At 36.4% G+C, this 20,541-nt stretch overlaps 1 protein-coding gene across 6 annotated transcripts in view; it reads left to right on the forward strand.

The window, feature by feature from the left end:
• The window catches only part of Rabep1 (rabaptin, RAB GTPase binding effector protein 1), a 175,121-nt gene that overhangs the window by 108,498 nt on the left and 46,082 nt on the right, over window positions 1–20,541 (forward strand). For all 6 annotated transcript variants that reach the window (XM_021238511.2, XM_021238510.2, XM_087192008.1 and 3 more), the window contains exons 3-4: window positions 5,711–5,914; window positions 17,433–17,593. In XM_021238511.2, the coding sequence (XP_021094170.2) occupies window positions 5,711–5,914; window positions 17,433–17,593 (365 nt within the window). The remainder of the gene's footprint in view (window positions 1–5,710; window positions 5,915–17,432; window positions 17,594–20,541) is intronic.

Raw genomic sequence — 20,541 nt, forward strand, 5'->3', positions numbered from 1 at the left:
ATGCAGAAAAAGCACTGGCCAGAATTCATCACTTACTCCTGGATAAAAACTCAGGAAATGAAGAATAGAATATCATTTTCTCAACTTTATAAAGAAAATTGCAGAAAACTTGTAACATCTTCCTTAATGATGACAGATTTGAAGATTTCCTAATAAGAGCACAAGTACCTTCTCACGACCAATTTTCAACATAGTGCCAGCAAATGCAATAAGAGAAGAAATGGATATGAAAGGTTATGAAAGGATATGAAAGGAATAAAATTGTCTTTATTTACAGATACCATTTTTTCTATTTAGAAAATCTAAGAATTGAGAAACTCCTGTAGCTAATCAAGTATAGGAAGGTCAATGTATAAAAATCAGTTGCTTTCTTATATACCAGTAATGAACAAATGGAATCTGAAACTAAAAATATAATTACCATTTACATTAGCATTGAAATTGGAGGAAAACCTAGCTGACCTTGGATATGGCAATAGATTTTCAGGTACAAAATCAAAGGTACAACCCATGAAAGAAATGATAAGCTGGATGTCATTAAAACTAAAAATTTATGCTTTGTGAAAGACTGAAGAGAATGATAAGACACAGACTGGGAGAAACTGAAATTCTTTGGTATAATCTATTAAGATGTACAAGATCTATTTGAGGAAAACTATAAAGCCATAAGGAAAAAGCCAAATAAATGGAGAAATATTCTGTGTTCCTGTATATAAATACTCCGTACAGTCAAGAAAATAGTTCTTTACAACTTGATCTGTAGATTCAATGTCATCCTAATAAAAATCCCAGCAAGTTATCTTGTAGAGATTGACAGACTGATTCTAAAGTTTATGTAGCAAACCAAGAGACCTAGAATGGCCAACTCACTTTTTTTTTTTTGGTACTGGGGATCGAACTCGGGTCCTTGAGCTTATGAGGCAGGTGGTGGAACCACTGAGCTAAATCCCTGGCCTTGGCCAACTCATTATTGAAGAGCAAAGTCTGAGAACAGATATTATCTGAATTTCAGACTTTATATAATAAAGTCACAGTAATCAAGGTAGTGTAAAAAATAGATAAATAGGTCAATAAAAAGATGACCCAGAAATAGACCCACATAGGATCTTTAAGGAGCAAAGGCTGTGTTTGGAGAAAGATAATCTTTTTCACAAACAGTGCTGGAATAACTGGACATCCACATGCAAAGGAGTGAATTTAGATAGAGACCTTATACCTTCACAAAAATGAATGTTAAGGATCAGCTATGGAGCATATCCTTAAGTGAAACTTACAATTTTCCTAGAAGATACTGTGGAAGAAAACCTACCTGACCTTGACTATGGCGATGAGTTTTCAGATATAAAAGCAAGGTGCAGTCCATGAAAGAAACGATAAATTGAACTTCATTAAAATTTTAAAAACAACTGTTCTGTGGAAAGCTGAGACAGTAAGACAAGCCATATACTAGGAGAAAATATTTGAAAAAGACAAGAAATATTCAAAAATTTAAAAAAGTCTGAAAATACAACAATAGAAAAATGAGCAACCTGGTTAAAAAACAGGCAAAAGATCTCATCAAAGAAGAAATTGCATAAACTTTTTTTTTTAGGGCTGGGGGATTTAGCTCAGTGACACTGAGTCTGCCTCTAAAGCTCAATATCCTGAGTTTGACCCCCAGTACCAAAAAAAAAAAAAAGAACAAGTAAACATATGAAAATAGGCTCAGTATTATATGTCCTTAGAAAATTGCAAATTAAAACGAGATAACACAACACACTTATTAGAATGGCCAAGGTACTAAATGCCAACACCGCCAAATAATAAGAACATGGGACATCAGAAACTCATTTGTGCCTGATGAAAATGCAAAATGGTGGAGCTCTTTTTTTGTTTGTTTTTGGAGACAGGGTCTCACTATGTAGTTCAGGCTGCCTTTCAACTGGTAGAGATCGTCCCGCCTCAGTCTCTCAAATGCTGGGATCGCAGGCATATGATGCCACGCCTGGCTGCAGCCACTTTGGAAGATAGTTTAGTGGTTTATTACAAACTAAACTTACTCTTGCCACTAGATTTAGCCCTCATGATCCTTGGGATTTATCCAGATGACTTCAAAATCTATGTCTGCATAAAAATCTGCACACAGCTATTCATAATTGTCACAATTTCTACTAAGATGTCCTTTGGTCAGTGAATAGATGAACTGCTATAATCAGACAATGGAATATTATTCAGTGCTCAAAAGCAATGAACCATAAGCCACGAATAAAGAGAAATTTTAAATGTATACATAAAGTGAAAGGGAAGATTGAAGAGGCCACATACTGTATAATTTGAACTATGTGAAATTCTGGAAAATGCAAAATTAATGGGACAATAAAATGATCAGTGATTACTAGGAATAGGGAGAAGGAGGAGGGATGAATAGGCAAAGCACAAAGACTTTTAGGGCAGAAAACTATTTGTATGATACTGCAATGGTAGATACATGTCACTAAACATTTGCGAAACCCATGGAATATACAATGCCAAGAGTAAACATTAGCTGGGTGTGGTGATGCACACTTGGAATCCCAGCACTTGGAAGGATGAGGCAATAGTAGAGTACTGTAAGTTTGAGTCCCACCTCAGCATCTTGGTAAGGCTGCTGGGAATGTAGCATAGTGGGAGAGAGTCCCTGGGTTCAATCCTGGGTAGTGGGGAGGAAGGGGAGAGAGTGAACCTTAGTGTAAACTATGGACAGTAGGTGATAATAATGTGCCATTGTAGATTTATTGATTGCAAAAGATATAACCACTGTGGTGAAGTATGTCTAGAGAAGGAAAGATTGTGGGAATGGGGTATGTGGGAAATCTCTGTACTTTCATTCAGTTTCCTTGTGAACCTAACAGTGCTAAAAAAAAAAAAGCCAGATGTGGTGGTGCGTGCTGTGAGTTCGAAGTTATCCTGGGCTACATAATGAGTTGAAGGCAGGACTGAACCACATAGTGAGACCTTGTCTCAAAAACAAAACAAATAAAAAGAAATGTCTGAGACATGGGTAGATTGAGTAAGATTCGCCACGCTGTATGGTTGATGAAGCTGGCTGGTGGAGACGTGAGGCTTATAACTTTTGATCCCTGGTGGGACAAATGCCCTTACTTTATTCAAAACTGTGATGGCCTTGTTACTAAACTTTTTATTGCATAAAAATTTAGACATATACGAAGTAGGCAAAATAGTATAAGCAGTAGCTGGGCATAGTGGCAGATACCTGTAATCCCAGCACTCAGGAGGCTGAGGCAGGAGGATTGGTGTGAGATCAAGGTCAGCCTGGGGTACATAGTGAGTTCAAGTCTAGCCTGAACTACTACATAGTGAGACCCTGTCTCTAAAAAAAAAAAAAAAAAAAAAAAAAAAAAAATATATATATATATATATATATATATATATATATATAGGCAGTGTTGTGTTAGTATAGTACTACTGGGATGTTTATAGTCAAATAGACCATTTTATATAGAATCAGACCCACACATATGTGGAAATTTGATATGACAAAGATGGCATTAAAATGGGGAAACACAGACATTGGTTATAGAACAGTGAGGATGTCTTGTATAGAAAAAGATTTATGTTCATACCTGTCAGCATAATGCATGATACATTGATATGCTATTCCTATTAATGAGTGAAATAGTTACATATAGGAACAGTATTGTGGGGAGAGTTAATTACATGAGAATAATATGCTATGAGAACATTAAGGTTTATAAACCTGAAATATATGTGATAATGATATTCAGATTCCTAGTAGTTATCAAGAGGAAAGTAGTATATTTGTGATGTTTTTGTTTCTATTTTTAATTAATTTTATTTTTTAAACTTTTGTTTTAAAGGCGAGTCTCATTGTGTTGCCCAGACTGGACTTAAACTCCTTGGTTCAAGGGATCCTCTCACCTCAGCCTCCCAAGTAGTACAGGCATGCCCCCATTACATCAGACATTTGTGATGTTATATTTCTTTTAAAAAGCTGGGCTTGGTTCATTCTTGTAATCCCAGCATTGAAGAAGACTGAAACAGGAGGATTGCAAGTTCAAGTGTCATCTTAGTAGGACCCTGTGACTTAAACTACCATGCCACTAATTCCTGTCTCTGATAAACATAAATGTCTTTACAGCTTTTCATGTTCTTTGATTGATATTATATGTTTCATTTTTATAAGTAGTTAGAAATCTGTGTAAAAAAATATGGCTGTTATCCTGGTGATGAAACTGAAGCTTAAAGGTTTTGCGAATCCCTTACCATCGTACAACTGGCTAGTAGTAGAGTTAGATTTTAAAAATCACCTTGGCCAGTTTTTGCCTTAGTTATACTCTTTGAAGCAAGGGATGACATTGCAAAGATGAACCATTCTTCATTATAAATCTCTTGGAACTTTTAAATACCTAAAAATATATCTAAAAAGTTAAAAGATAGGCCAGTTGTGGTGGCATATACTTGTAATCCCAGCACTTGGGAGGCTGAGGCAGGAAGATTGCTGTGAGTTCAAGGTCAACCTGGGCTACATAGTGAATTCAAGGCCAGTATGAACTACATAGTAAGACCCTTAGGAAAAAAAAAGTTAAAAGACAAACAGCAACAGAGTGATAACTGAGCATGCTTGTAATCCCAGTACTTGGGAGGCTGAGGTAGGAGGATCACTATAAGTTCGATGCCAGCCTGGGCTGCATAGTGAGTTCAAGGCCAGCCTGACTGAATTAGGTCCTGTCTGAAAAAATTAAAACCAAAAACATAACCCAAAACACCCCTACAAAAACCCATCCACAAAACAATAACTAAAAGGACAACAGAAACAGGAGACTGGAAAAACTTTTGGAAGAGTTCTTTTCCATTGTTTATTTTTTCATTTGTTTATTTTTGTATGTGTTTTGTTGTGGTGGTGGTTTTTGTGTCTGTTCAGTGAAAATAAGGAAGTACAACCCAAGTTTTTATGTAGGCAAAAGGAATATTCCTTTTTTCAATCTGAAGTAGGATTTATAAAGACTTTGACCTTAAAAAAAAAAATAAATAAAAACTGTCATATGGGATGAATAAGAAGATGAGCTAGGAAGTTTTATAGATGATTTTGCTACTAAATTATGACTTGAGCCTTTTAGATTATAAAAGAGATGGTTAGAATTTATGTATAGAACTAAGCTTTTAAAACTATTTGCTGCAAAATTCTGCGAAGTTTCAGTTATGTAAAATAAACATTCACAGATAGGAAGTGTAATGTTTCAGATTGCAAGGTAATATATAATGCACTGTTTGTAAGATATTCTAATATTAAATAGTGGTATTTTGATTTGTACAGTCATAATTTGTTAAAATGACTTCATTTTAACACCTACTGATGTAGATTAATAATGCAAGAAGAATGGTGGGGAAAAGGTGCATGTAATATTTTTGCAAGTATTGGGAGTTCAGTATGTTTTGAAAAATAATTTAATGTTTGGGTGCCATGAAGTGGGTTTTCTCAAAGTCCATTGCCACCAGTAGCTAAGCCTGGTAATACTGGGACAGAGCATTAACCATACACCTTATTAATTGTGAAGTGAATAACTCTGAGGTAAAGTTTTTGAGAAAATATCAACTCTGTTAAAATGATGTCACTTTCTATGTTAACATTTTGAAATCTAATTTCTTTATTAGCTCATTATCCTGATAAAGTGAACCCTTCATTATTGAAAAGTCTTTTACTGTTTTCCAGAGGATCTGAAGAGGCAAAATGCAGTACTACAAGCTGCGCAGGATGATTTGGGACACCTGCGAACACAGCTGTGGGAAGCACAAGCAGAAATGGAAAATATTAAGGCTATTGCCACAGTTTCTGAAAATACCAAACAAGAAGCCATAGATGAAGTGAAAAGGCAGTGGAGGGAAGAAGTTGCTTCGCTTCAGGCTGTTATGAAAGGTAAAGACAAGGAAAGATCAGTTTTATGACTTTCTAAGATAACCAGGTTCTGATAATTCAGAACAGTTTTAGATGATCTTAAAGTATATCCAGAGTTTATAGCTGGGCATGGTGGCACATCCATAATCCCAGCTACTCAAGAGGGTGAGGCAGAAGGATGGTAAAGCTTAAGGCCAGTGTGGGCAACTTAATGAGACCTTGTCTCAAAATAAAAAGGGCTGAAAAACACAAAAAGGGCTGGGGATGTAGCTCAGTGGTAGAGTGCTTGCCTAGCATGTGCAAGGCCCTGTATTCGCTTGAGTTCATTTGTGGCTTTATGTACTATCATCTTCAAGATGCGCTATCAGGTAAAAGGACATTGTAAATGGGTATATCACCTGTATCTTAAACTAATTGAATAATGAAGAATTAACAGTGAGAGTGTTAGAGATAATGCATTTAATGAGAACTATAGAGCAGCATGTGGTCGTTTATATCTGTGATTCTAGTATGTGGGAGGCCGAGGCAGGAGGATTGATGGGCTACACAGTGAGTTTAAGGCCAGTCTGGACTACATGGTGAGACCCCTGTCTCAAAAAATGTTTAGGCCGGGGATTTAGCTCAGTAGTTTCACTGCCTGCTGCGCAAGTGCAAGGACCTGAGTTCGATCCCCGGTACCAAAAAAACCCAAACAAACAAAAAAGTTAAAAAAAAAAAAGACTAGACTTAATTGTAAGGTTTAAAGCAGGGCTTCAAGGTGGATTTTCTTACAGGAGTCAGGCATATAATGTTAATGAATAAAGCTGTGTGGGCACAGGGAATGTGCTAAACTGGAGAGAGCTGCCAGTTAAAGGATAATAGCTCTAGCCAATTGTACTTCCAATCTGGTGTTGCCATATTGTTTAGAATTTTAAGGAAAATTTGTATTTATATGTGAAATCACTGCAGCAGATGGAGTGGAATGGCCTATGGATTAGAACAGGCTTTATGGGCTGCCAATGTATAACCTTTGATCTGAAGGAAGTACAGTGGACCCTTGACTTAGGAACTTGATCGGTTCTCGAGGGCTGGTTGTAACTCAAGTTTATTGTAAGTCAGTACAGCTGAGATCTGGATGTTTATGTGGGTACATGCTATAGATAACAAGAGGCAGATGAATCTTCCATTAACCTAATTAGCCCAACTTGTTTGTGTGTCAGGCTGGTCATAACTTGAGGGTCCACTGTATAGTAGTGTAGTCTTGACCTCATTTTGGGCACTACAGCTTAATTATTTTCCACATTTATGAGCAGATGATGACCAAATGAAGTAAGCTGCTCTTTGATCTTTGTTATCCTAGAATTAGTTAATATTATAAATGTGAAATAATGATGGACTCCCCATCTTTGTGTTTGTATGTTATTTTTTGTCTTAGAGCTCTTTGTGAGAAGGCAGGTAAGGCTAGCCTTATTTCTGAGTCTGTATTTATCACCTAAAGATTATTCTAGGCCTCATGTAACAAATCTGACTATACCGTAGTGGTTTGCTCAAATAGGAGTTTATTTTTCTCAGCTGTAGGTAATCTAGGGCTGATTATAGGGGTTCCCTGATGTTATCAGCGTCCCAAGCTTCTGAAGTCTCTCTTCTTTCACCCTTAGCATATGTTTTCCAACTTCATCTTTGCCTCATGGCTGAAAAATAACTGCTCCTCCTCTAGGCTGCATCAAGAAAGCAAAAGTTTTTTAGAAATCTCCATTATATATATCTTTCCACACTCTTTATCAAGTGTGTGGTCATCCATAACCACAAGGAAACTAGAAAATGTATTTCTTTTTTTGTGGTGCTGAGGATTAAACCCAAAACCTTGCACATGCCAGGCAAGCACTCTACCACTGAGCTACATCCCTAGCCTAAAAATGTAGTTTTTAAATTGGACATTTTTGTTTGTTTTTGTTTTTTTGAGACAGGATCTCACTATGTAGTTCAGACTGGCCTTGAACTCAATATGTAGCGCAGGCTGGCCTCAAACTTGCAGTGATCCTCCTGCCTCAGCCTTCTGAGTGCTGGGATTATAGGCATGTGCCACCATGCCTGGCCAAATTGGGCATATTTTAAAAATAAATTATTTGTTTATTTTATTAGTATGTTTTCGCATTGTATGCAGTTTACAATCATCTCAAGAGAGTGGTTACATGTACATACTACAGCTTGTTTTTTTTTAATCCACCCCCAATTCCCCATCCCATTTTTCATTCTTGTTGCTATTATTAATTATAGCTCATGTTATGGCATATAATGTTTATATTAATTGAGGTCGTTAGGTTCCTGTACATGGCATGTCTTTATTTTACTTACTTCTCCTTCCCTTCCTCCTCATCCCTTGCCCTGTTCCTTTGGAGCACTTCCTATTTCAAGAAATCCATCCCCTCATCCCCTTCTATCCATCCTTTATTATTCTCTTTGTACTTTGCCTCACTCAAATGAGAAATACCATACAGTATTTAAGTTTGTGTGTCTGGTTTATTTCACTTAGCATTGTATTTTCCATAGCCAAATTTCCTTTTGGCTAAGATCAAGTGTAGTAACATATTTTCCAGGCGCATCCATTTTCCTACATATGTCTCAAATTGGTTATTCTGAGTAATATTCCATTATATATAGATACCACATTTTCTTTCTTTTTTTTTTTTTTTTGGTACCAGGGATCGAACTCGGGTCCTTGCACTTGCGCAGCAGGCGGCGAAACCACTGAGCTAAATCCCCAGCCCTTACCACATTTTCTTTATCCAGTTGTTTGTTGATGAGTATATAGGCTGCTTCCAGGGTTTAGCTATTATAAATTGTGCTGCTGTAAACACTGGTATGCATGTATTCCTGTACTATGATGTCTTAAGCTCTTTGGGGAAGATACCTAGCAGGGGGATAATTGCGTTACATGGAATTTCTAATTTCACTTCTTTGAGAAATCTCCATATCGATTTCCATTGTACTAGCTTACATTCCTGCCAACAATGAAGGAGGGTTCCTTTTTCACCACAGCTTCATCAGCATGTGTTATTGATTGATTTCTTGATGGTTGCCATTCTTTCTGGAGTAAGATGGAGTCTTGGTGTTGTTTTAATTTGCATTTCTCTAATGGCCAGAGATGTTAAATATTTTTTCATATGTTTGTTGATCATTTGTGTTTCTTCCTCTGTGAAGTGTCGGCATTTCTCTTGTCCATTTTTTGACTGGGTCATTAATTTTAGGTGGTTTAACTTTTTTGAGGTCTTTGTGTATTTTAGGTATTAGTCCTCTGACTGGGGAGTAGCTGACAAAATTTTTTTCCCATTCTGTAGGTTGTCTCAAAACTACTGATTGATTCTTTTGCTTTACAGAAGCTTTTTAGTCTGACATAATTTGATTTGTTGATTCTTACTGTTATTTCTTGTGCAGTTGAGATTCTGTTAGGAAAATTCTTTCCTACACCTTTGTCTTCAAGTGTTTTACTTATTTTATCTTCTAGTGGGTATAATGTTTCTGGTTTTGGGGTTTTTTTTTTGGTACCGGGGATAGAACTTCTCCGGACCTTGCACTTGTGCGGCAACTGCTGGAACCACTGAGCTAAATCCCCGGCTAATGTTTCTGTTTTAATGTTTAGATCTTTGATCCATTTTGATTTTAATTTAGTATATGGTAAGAGATAAGGGTCCAGTTTCAATCTTCTGCAAATGGATAACCAATTTTCCCAGCACCACTTATTGAATAGGCTATTTTTTCTCCAATATATGCTTTTGGCCCCTTTGTCAAAGATGCAATAGCTGCACATGGCTGGAGAAGTTTCTGTATCCTCAATTCTATTCCACTGATACACATACAATACCTGTTTTTGTTCCAGTACCATGCCATTTTTATCACTATTGCTTTGTAGTGTAAAGTCAGGTATTGCTATGCCTCCTGCTTTGGTCTTGTCAAAAATTGCATTTGTTATTCTGGGTCTCTTTGGGCTTCATATGAGTTTTAGGATTGTTTTCTTTAGATCTGTAAAGTATGCTGTTGGTATTTGATTGGGAATGTATTGAATCTGTATAACAGTTTTGGAAGTATGACCATTTTGACAATATTAGTTTTGCCTATCCAGGAGCAGGAGACATTTTCTAGTATCTTCTTTAATCTCCTTTTTCAGAGTACTGTAGTTTTCTTTGTAGAAGTCTTTTACTTCTTTGGTTAGGTTAATTCCTAGGTACAGTAAGTCCCTGACTTATGAACGAGTTCTGTTCTGGTAGAATATTCATAAGTGAGATTTGTCCCTAAGTCCAACAAAGTGAGTCTTATATACCTTTGATACAAGTATACAATGTAAAGCATAAAAAACCAAAAGAGGGGTCCTTTTGTATATGTGAAAGTTTGCAAGTTAAATGTTCACAAGTCAGGGACTTAACTATATTTATTTTTCTTGAAATACTGTGAATGGTATTTACACAATTTCCTTCTCATCCAGTTCATTATTGGTATATACAAAGACTATCTTTTTTTGCATCAATCTTGTATCCTGTTACATTGATGAAGTTGGTTATTCTAAGAGCTTGAGTCTTATATGTAGAGTCTCTTATCCTCTGCAAATATTGGTAATTTGAGTTCTTCCTTTCATTCATGTATGTATGTATCTCTCCTCTCCTCTCCTCTCCCCTCCCCCCTCCCCTCTCCCTCCCCTCTCCCTCCCCTCTCCCTCCCCTCTCCCTCCCCTCTCCCTCTCCCCTCCCTCCTCCTCCCTCCTCCCCCCTCCTCCCCCCTCCTCCCCCCCCTTCCCCTCTTCCCCTCTTCTCTTGCCTAATTGCTCTGGATAATGTTTCATATACCATGTTGAATAGAAGAGATAGTGGATATAATTGTCTTGTTCTTCTGTTTTAGGGGGAATGCTTATAGTTTCTCCCTTTTTAGTATGATGCTGGTTATTGGTTTGTCATACATAGCTTTTATCATATTCAGGTATGGTGCTTATATACCTGTTTTCCTCAGGGTTTTTATCATTAAGAGGTGTTGAATTTTGTTGAAAGCCTTTTCTGCTTTATATGATTATGTGGTTTTTAATCTTGCTTCTGTTTATGTGTGATGTATTACATTTATTGACTTAGGTATGTTGAACCATCCTTGCATCTCTGGAATGAAACCTTGATCATGATATATAATCTTTTTGATAATGTGCTGCATTCTGTTTGCTAATATCATGTTGAGGATTTTTGCCTCTATGTTCATTAAAGAGATTGGCCTATAGCTTTCTTTTTCAGTTGAGTTATTATCCAGTTTTGGGATCAGGGTGATACTGGCTTCTGTAAATGAGTTTGGGAGCACTCCATCCCTTTCAATTTCTTTTTTGAGAGCTTGAGGAGTATTGGTGATATAATATCCTTTATTGGTTTTGTAGAATTCAGCAGTGAATCCATCAGGTTTTGGGCTTTTTATAATTGGTAGATTCTTTATGACTGTGTCAGTTTCATTGCTTGTTATTGGGTTGTTAAGTATATCAGTGTCTTCTTGAGTTAGTTTTGGTAGTTTGTATTGTGTCTAGGAATCTGTCTTATTTCTTTAACAGTTACTAATTTGTTGGAATGTAATTTTTCGAAGTAGTTACTATCTTCTGGATTTTGACCCTGTCTGTTGTGAGTTCACCTTTTTCACTTCTAATTGCTTTGATGTGAGTCTTTTTTCTCTCTCTCGGTAAGTCTGACTTTATTTTATTTATTTTTTCAAAGAACCAGCTCTTTGATTTGTTCATTTTTTTTTTTTTTTAGTCTCAATTTCATTAATTTCTACTCTCATCTTTATAATTTCCTTCCTTAATTTTGGTTTGGGGCTAGTTTGTTGTTGTTTCTCAAGTATCTTAATGTTTCTTATACAGTTATTTATTTGAGTTTGCTCTGTTTTCCTACTATGAGCATTGATTATGATGAATTTTCCTCTTAGAACTGTTTTCATAGTGTCCCAGAGGTTTGGTTGAGTTCTATCATCATGTCATTAACTTCCGGGAATTTTTAAATTTCTTCTTTGATTCCTTCTGTGACTCATTAGTTGTTAGGAGTATGTTGTTAATTTTCCTAGAGATTTGCCTTTTTTGAAATTTCTTCTGTTGTTGATTTGTATTTTAATTGCACAGTAGTCTAATAGTCTGTACAGGGTAATTTCATTTCTTTTATATTTACTTAAATAGGGTTTATGGACTAGTATATGATCTACATATTATGGAAGAAGGACCATGTGCTGCTGAAAAGAATATATATTCTGTTGTAGAGGGGTGGAACACTTTGTATATATTAAGTGCATATGTTTAACAGTGTGGTTCAGCTTTGATATTTCTTTACTGGTTTTTTTTTAGTTGATCTATCTCTTTGTGAAAATGCAGTGTTAAAAACCCCTATAATGATTGTGTTCATGTTTATTTGATCATTTAATTTCAGCAGTTTCTGTTTTTTTGAAAACAGGTGCTTCGGTATTGGGTACATATGTTTTTTATCAGTGTTATCTCTTGTTGGATTGTTCCCTTAACTAGTATATAGTGACCTTCTTTGACTCTTCTAATTAGTTGTAACTTGAAGTTTACTGTGTGTGGTTTTAGAATTGCTACCCCTGCTTGTTTTGGGGGTCCTGGTACATGAAATGTTGTTTTCCATCCTTTAATTTTTAGTCTATGAATACCTTTTTGGATTAGGTGAGTTTCTTGAAAGCCACAGACTGTTAGGGTCTGTTTTTTGTTTTTATTTTATTTTTATTTTTATTTTTGGTACCAGGGATCAAACTCAGGACGATGCGCTTGCCAGGCAGGCATGGTGCCACTGAGCTACATCCCTGGCAAGATTCTGGTTTTTTATGTAGTCTGCCAGTCTGTGTCTTTTAATTGGAGAATTGAGGCTGTTAATGTTGAGATGTTACTGAGATGCGTTGGTTGTTTACTATTATTGTCTTCTGTTGATGAATCCTTTGTTTTTTCTTTTCCTTTTTTTTTTTGTTTTTTGTTGTTGTTGCTGTTTATACATTGACCTCAGTTGTTTCCTCTGTGGTTTTAAAAAACTGTGATTCATTGTTTCTGTTAATATTCTTGAGTATTTTCTCCGGAGCTGGTTTAGCACTCATGTTATCTTCTGAGCTGGTATTTTTTTATGGAAGTACCTTATTTCTCCATCTATCTTGAAGAGTAGTTTGCTGAGTAAGTTAATTTGAGCTGGACATTATTTGTTCTTAGGGCTTGAAATACTTCACTCCAAGCTTTTCTGGGCTATAGGATATATGTTGAAAAGTCAGTGATTTTAATTGATTTATCTTTATATGTGATTTTTTTTGTTTTGCTCTGGCTACTTTTAAAATTCTGTTTTTTGTTGGATATCTGATAATTTAATAAAGATATGCCTTAGTGAGCTTCTTTTTTGCGGGGGGTCATATTTGTTTGGTGTTCTGTAAGTGTTACTTGTATTTTAGACTTTTCTTATATTTGAGAAATTTCCTTCTATGATTTCTGTAAACATGTCAGCAAGTCCATCTGTGCTATCTTCTAGTTTTTTCTGTAACTCCAATTAGCCTTAGATTGGTCTTCTCATTTTCATTTACTAGCTTCTGGATAATCTCCTGCTCTCTTATTTTCTCTTTGGCTTCTTTGAGTTCTTTATCATAATTCACTTATGCAATTTATGAATTCTATACAGGTTTTTATTTCAGGTGTTTCTGTCAGACATCTTTTTGAGGATTCAAATCCTTGTTGAATCTATCATTCAAATTTTGAACTGTTTTGGTTAGTTCATACAGCTTTTTACCTATTCCCTGGATCCACTGTGGACATATTGAATGAAATTGTTGTGAACTTTTGGTTCTTTTCCTCTTTGAACTCATCTATTTTCTTCATCCTTTCTATGAACTTTTCATAGATTTCTGCTAACTGGTATTTGTTTTCTTCTCCCTTTGTCACCCTTTGCTCTGTCTTGGGATGTTGGGAGAATTCAGCGATCTTCTGTTTTTTTGCTTTCCCATGCTCTTATGTGTAGCTGGTTTTGTGTGTGTGTGTGTGTGTGTGTGTGTGTGTGTGTGTGTGTACCTTATTTCCCTTTTTTTTAGAGGGGTAGTGCAGGTTGAGGACTAGAGAAGTGAAAGTTTATGGATTATATGGAGATTTTTAGTCTGATGTTTTCTCCCCATGAATAATTTTCAGCTTTGTATGTGAAGTGCTAGTGTTTAGTCTTTCTGTTATTTACTTTAAATGGTTTGGACTCTGTTCCTATATTTTTCTGAAAGAATTATTTCTGGTTATAACACCATCAGCAGATTCAATCTTACAACACTTCTATATGAAAGTCCTTGCAGTTACACTTCCTCCCTTTGTCCTCTGTGCACACTATGACAGCCTATTTATTTGTGGTTGTTCTGCAGTGAGGTAGGTGAGGTGGGGTGATGAGAAAGGAGGTGGTTGGATGACAAGTGTTAGGGTAAGGGAGAGGTTTAAAGGGGAGAAGAGTGGTAGATAAGAAGAAAAGGTTGATATAGGGTCTGATTCTATTGGAGTATTTTTAGTTGAGTTGAAGGGTTAGTATTGAGAGTTTTCAGAAGAATTTTGTGGGGCCAAGGGTGAGATACGGGAGAAAGGAGATTTACTTTATGACTGAGGAAAGCTGTGGGGTAGTGAAGTAAGATATGGTGGATGAGCCAAAGGCATAGGATGGGAAAGATTGAGAGTTAATACTAGAGAAGATAGGAATGACTGTGAGGGAGCTCAGTATGGGAAATTTAAAGGCTTGGGAGGAGGAATTTATTTGTTTGGAAAAAGAATAAAGAAATATGTTAATATTGTTTTGGGGCTTTGAGGTGAAGAAACTAGATAGGGAGCTGAGACAAGTTAGAGAACCTAGATACCTATTAAATCAGAGCCAGTGAAAGAACAGATACACAAAAGCAACAATTTAATAAACACATGAAATCATAAAAAAATAACATAACCCCACCTTACTAAATAAATCAAGAAATACACAAAAATTTAAACATATAATATGTCCGGGAACACAGATTAAATATTCTAATGAGACATTGCGTATGTGATTCCCAAGTAGCTTCTTTGTCAGAGTCTGAGTGCTCACACCCTAATAACTCATCTGATCTTTCCACTGTAATGCTGAAGCTGACTCATACTCAGGACTTCATTCCCCCCCTTAGAGAGTCTGATCTAGTCCAGGTTCTTAGGTTAGGAACTCTTGCTGTCCCTCTCCCTGGGTGTGATGGTGGAATCAGCAGACAGATTTACTGGCACAAAATTGTCCACTGAGTCAAGATTATTCCTATGCAATCAAATCAGCTACAGTAATAACAGACTAATCTGTTACAGTGGTATCTATTAGGGTTAGTTGAGAAATAACGTACCATGAGACCCTGTTTTGGCTCTCCCTTTAGCCTAGAGAAGAAATCCACAATTACAATATGAACATCATAACAGCCCAAGTATTGACCCACAGTTCATATGCACTAAATGTGTTGCCTGTGTTTCCTCTATGGTGAAAAACAGCAGTCAATGCTGATTTTATAGAATCAATTATCTAAGGCCCAGGGGGTTGGGGACCCAGTAATGCCAGGTGGGAAAGAGAAGAAAGAAAAAGTTTTTTTTTAAATTTTAAAGTCTTCTGTTTTGTGGTATAGGAAGGAGGAAATAGGAAAGGGGCAAAGGATCTTAATGATGATAAATTTATGCTATATATTTAAGTGAGAATAAGAGGGAAAGCTGGGTACAGAATTGATAGTGCGAAATGGGTATGGGGAGAGATTCTATGACTGATAAATTTTAGAGAAAATGTTAAGGGGAGACAAATGGAAAGGGGTAGAAGAAAGAAAAGAAAAATTGAGAAAGAATAAGAACCAGGAGAAAGAAGTCAGACAAAAAGATATGGATAAAAGTAGAAGGATATAGGGGATCAAGGGAGAATTCCTTTACCCTCTAGAAACTATATTGGAAGAAAAAGGCAAGAAGAGAAGTACATACACACATAAAGACATGCTCATAAAAGAAAAAGGGGGTAATAGAATAAAAATAGTGAGGGGAATGAACAGGAGGAGGAAAACATCAAAAGGAAAAAAAAAGAACACAATAAAATAATAATATAAGAAAGCTTTCTATTGTTTGGACATGTGACTCTTTTCCTCAGCGTAGGATTAATGAGCGGAGCTCAAGCCAGGGTGTGTCTTTGTTTCCACTGGAAGACTAAGGTGGCAGTCTGCCCCCAGAATGGTGCTGGGTGCAGACTTCTGGATAAAGTAGGAAGAGGGTGCCAATGTGGGCTTCCAGTCCTGTGTAACTCAGGTTGAACCTGGCCTCTGACTGCAGGAGCCAGGTCCATGTTCACCAGCCCCACTCCCCAGTGGGACTCCCTGCAGCTTGCTCTCCATCCACCAGTCTGTGTCCTGTGGTTGTCCTTCCCTCATCACTTGAAAACTTGACAGTGTGGAGTGTAGCTTGGAGCCAAGGGCTGCTCTGGGACCCAGGTTCACATGCTCAGCCCTTCTCTACAATGGTGTCCCTGCCAGCTCTTGTCCTTTGATTGTGGCTGTGGGTGCTGTGTTGAGGTCACTCATCAGTTGTTGACTGGAAGGCCACTCTGGAAGCAGTGTTTTCTTTGTTGATTCCAACTGCAGCTTATTATCTTGGTCCCAGTGTGGTTCTCTGGTTCTCTGTGAGCTCAGTTTTTGGTTTCACTTTGTCACTCACTGGCTGGCCACCTACTGCCTGTGGCAGCAGGGTCTGTGGTGGGTGTCTTTTTTTCCTCTGTGATATGACTTGTTTCTTCTGTATCACTTAATACTTTATTCTTCTCCTTTGTCAGTTTTTTCCTGGTTCCCGTGTAATCTCCTCTCACTTTGTTTCTCGCCAAGCTGCTATTTTCTAGATTCTAGACACTTCATCTTGGGGAAATTGTTGCCATTCACTGCTGTGCCATTTTTTTCTCCTATCCTAAGTTGGGCATGTTGACTTCCTAAACAAAATTGGGGTTTTTTTAGTAAAGAAGGAACAGTGGAAGTTATCCAGCAACCAGCAGTAGCTGTCACATATTTTAAGATTATATTAAAGATCAGACCATTTTATAAAGACTTTATAAAATTTGTCTCAATTTAGAATCTTGGGTTATAGTAAAATATTCCAGAAATACATCCTTTTCATCTCACTTTCAGGTAGTAGGGTAGGGTGACATGTATTTATCTTGCAGCCATAGTGTAGTGTCTAAAAACAGATTTTGCAGTTGGCCTTAAGCTTGAGTTCAAGCTCTGCTTCTTTCTGATTATAAAACATTGGCCAGACTATTTACCCCTTCCTAAGGTTTCCCACTGTAAAATAGTAATATGGTACCAGTTTATTGTGAATATTAGAGATGGTGATTTAGTAAATCCCTTATAGTGCACATGGTAAGTGTTGCTAAGAGTTGTTTCTTTTATTCTTTTTTTTAGTGAATTAGGTTTTCCAGAAATTAGGCATAAGCTCTTTGTATAACTTTAAAAATATTAATGTGCCAGACATTTTTATTTCTTAATGCTGACACATGAAATACATGGTGATGTTTTGTAGAAACAGTTCGTGACTATGAGCACCAGTTTCACCTCAGGCTGGAGCAGGAGCGAACACAGTGGGCACAATATCGAGAATCTTCGGAAAGAGAAATAGCTGATTTGAGACGAATGCTGTCTGAAGGCCAAGAGGAAGAAAATTTAGAAAATGAAATGAAAAAGGTATGAAGCATTGTGTTTATCTATAGAAATATTTGAATATAAATGCAGAGTGCTTTAGCAAATATTGTGGTACTGGAAGGTATACTTTTATGTTTTCTGTTAGTGGAATTACTTGGACACAGACCTAAATATACCACTAGATAATGTGATCCTCCTGGCTTAGATCGTACCTATGTCTGTCTTCCTTATTTTCTTCAAAATTTTTTGTTTTTAAAAAATATTTTTATTTTATTGTATGTTATTTTTCTCTATTGTTACGTATACTTTATTCTGAGGAGTTTTTAATGCATGTTGGTTATACAAAATAGCAATGTTTGTTTTGGGGAATTGGTACTTGCATATAACATCTCCATCATTTTCTTTTTCTTTTTTTTTGGTACTGGGGATTGAACCCAGGACCTTGTGCTTGTGAGGCAGGCAGGGAGGCAGGCAGCGGAACCACTGAGCTAAATCCCTGGCCCTCTCCATCATTTTCAATTCCTTTATCTTCCTTTCTTTTTCCTCCTTCTTCCCTCCTTAGCCCAATCTTCGTTTCCATCTCCAGAATCTACTTTTAGTTTCCTGTCATCTCTCCTTATTTTATTCATTGATTCATTTATATTTTAGGTTTCTCATATGAGAAAAAACATGTGATATTTAACTTTGTGAGTCTGACTTATTTTGCTTAGCATGGTAGTCTTGAGTTCATCCCTAACAACAGGATTTTTTTTTTTTTTTTGAGACAAGGTCTTGTGCTGAATAGTTTAGGCTGGCATTGAACTCACTATGTAGCCCAGGCTCACCTCAAACTCACAGCCATTCTCCTGGCTCAGCCTCCCAAGTGCTGGGATTGCAGGCATGCGGCACCACACCTGGCAGGATATGATTTTTATGGCTGAATATTATTCCATTGTGTATATATAAAACTCATTTTCTTTATCCATTCATATGTTGATAAGCATCTAGATTGGAGCATCTAGGCTTTAGTATGATATCTTTAATTCTTTTGGGAACATACCAGGGAAAGGTATAGCTGGGTTAAATGATATTTTTAATTTTTTGAGGAATCGCCATGTTCATTTTCATAGTTCTTTACATTCTTGCTAGCTGTCGTTTTTTTGTGCTCTTGATGATAGCCTTCCTAAGGATTGGGGGCATAAGGTGGAATCTCAGAGCTTTAATTTGCATTTCCCTAATGGCTAAAGATGTTGAACATTTTTTATGTACTTAACGGCCATTTGTACTTCTTTTGAGAAGTATCTGTTCAGTTCATTTGCCTTTTTTTTTTTTTTTTTTTGGTACCGGCAATCGAACTGGGGACCTTGCACATGTGCGGCAGGCGCCGGAACCACTGAGCTAAATCCCTGGCCCCTGCCCATTTTTGATTGAGTCATTTATTTGTTAGGCTTTTTCTTTTTGGTTCTTTATATATTCTAGATATTAGTCATCTATCAGAAGAGTAACTAGAAAAAAGTTACTCTCATTCTATAGGTTGTCCCTTCATTTTGTTGATTGTTTCCTTGACTGTGCAGAAGCTTTTTAATTTGATGGTATCCCATCTGTTGATTCTCAGTAGTGTTTCTTTTGCTACTGGAGTTCTATTCAGGAAGTCTTTGCCTATGCCCATGGTATCACATGTTGTTGTCTTCTAGCAGTTCCAATATTTCTGGTTTCATATCTAGGTCTTTAATCCATTTGATTTGATTGTGATACAAAGGGAGAGTTAGTTTCCCAGCACCATTTGTTAAAGAGATTGTCTTTTCTGCAGTGTGTGCCCATCTTTGTTTTCTAACTATCGTGACTCTCCTGATTTCCTGTATCCTGTTCCAGTTTTTCTCCTTCTACAGCACCTATTTCCTTATAAAACATAGAAATCACCTTTTTTGTGTTTACTGGTTGTTGCCTTTTTCGGTTTGCTAGAATGTAAGTCCTGTGAAGGCAGGAGTCTTATTTGTGAATCCTAAATACCTAAAATAGTATCCAGCACGTAAATGTTCAGTAAGTATTTTTTGAATGAGAGTTGTTGTTTTATGATTGTGTGTAAACAAGTTTTAGAACAAATGTTAGTTTTCCTTCTTTCCTCAGTAGACTTTGTTTCCTATGTGACAGATGTTCTGCATACTGTGTTTCACCATAGTATAACGCATGAACACAGGGCAACTAAATATAAGATGAAACATCACTGAGAAAATTTAAAAAGCTTTTTGGCCAGTTTGATTATGTAAATATTAATTTATATACACATTTGTAAAATCACATATTATATAAAGTAATTACAGTTTGAATTTTCTTTCCATTTAGATTAAAAATGATCTTTGGTTACTAATCTTTGTTCCATTCTTCTACTATCTACTATCTACATAATAATTTCCGTAGTCTGCCACATTTTGTCATTTAAAAATTTTAATTTTAAAAATAAACTTTATTTTTAGAGCCATTTTTGATTAACATAAAAATTATGAAGATAGTAACACAGTTTCTCCATGTCCAGTTTTCTTATTATATCCTATATTATTATGGTATATATCGACCAAAGTCCATTCTTTGTATTCAGATTGCATTACTTTTTTTTTTTGGTACCGGGAACTGAACTTGGGTCTTTGCGCTTGCTCAGCAGGTGGCGAAACCACTGAGCTAAATCCCCATCCCCCAGATTGCATTACTTTTTACCAAATGTCCTTGTTTTCTTTTAGAGGATCCTGTTCAAGATACCACATTGAATTTAGATCATCTTAGTCTTCTCTTAGCTGTGATAAGATTTTCTCTCAGATTTTCCATGCTTCTAATGACCTTGCTTTCATTTTTAAGTGCATTTAAAAACTTTGTTTACAATGACATGCGACACTTGGAATGGTGAGGTCATATTTGCATGAATAAATAAGTATGATAAAATCTTTACTTTCTCCCTCCCATTTTTTCCTCTTGATATTTTTTCCTCTTGATTTTTAATCAAGTGATTTCTTTATAAG

This window comes from Heterocephalus glaber, unplaced genomic scaffold (genome assembly GCF_053883595.1).
Source record: "Heterocephalus glaber isolate CG9 unplaced genomic scaffold, H.glaber_assembly_v1.0 deba00001564, whole genome shotgun sequence".
Taxonomy (NCBI): Eukaryota; Metazoa; Chordata; class Mammalia; order Rodentia; family Bathyergidae; genus Heterocephalus; species Heterocephalus glaber.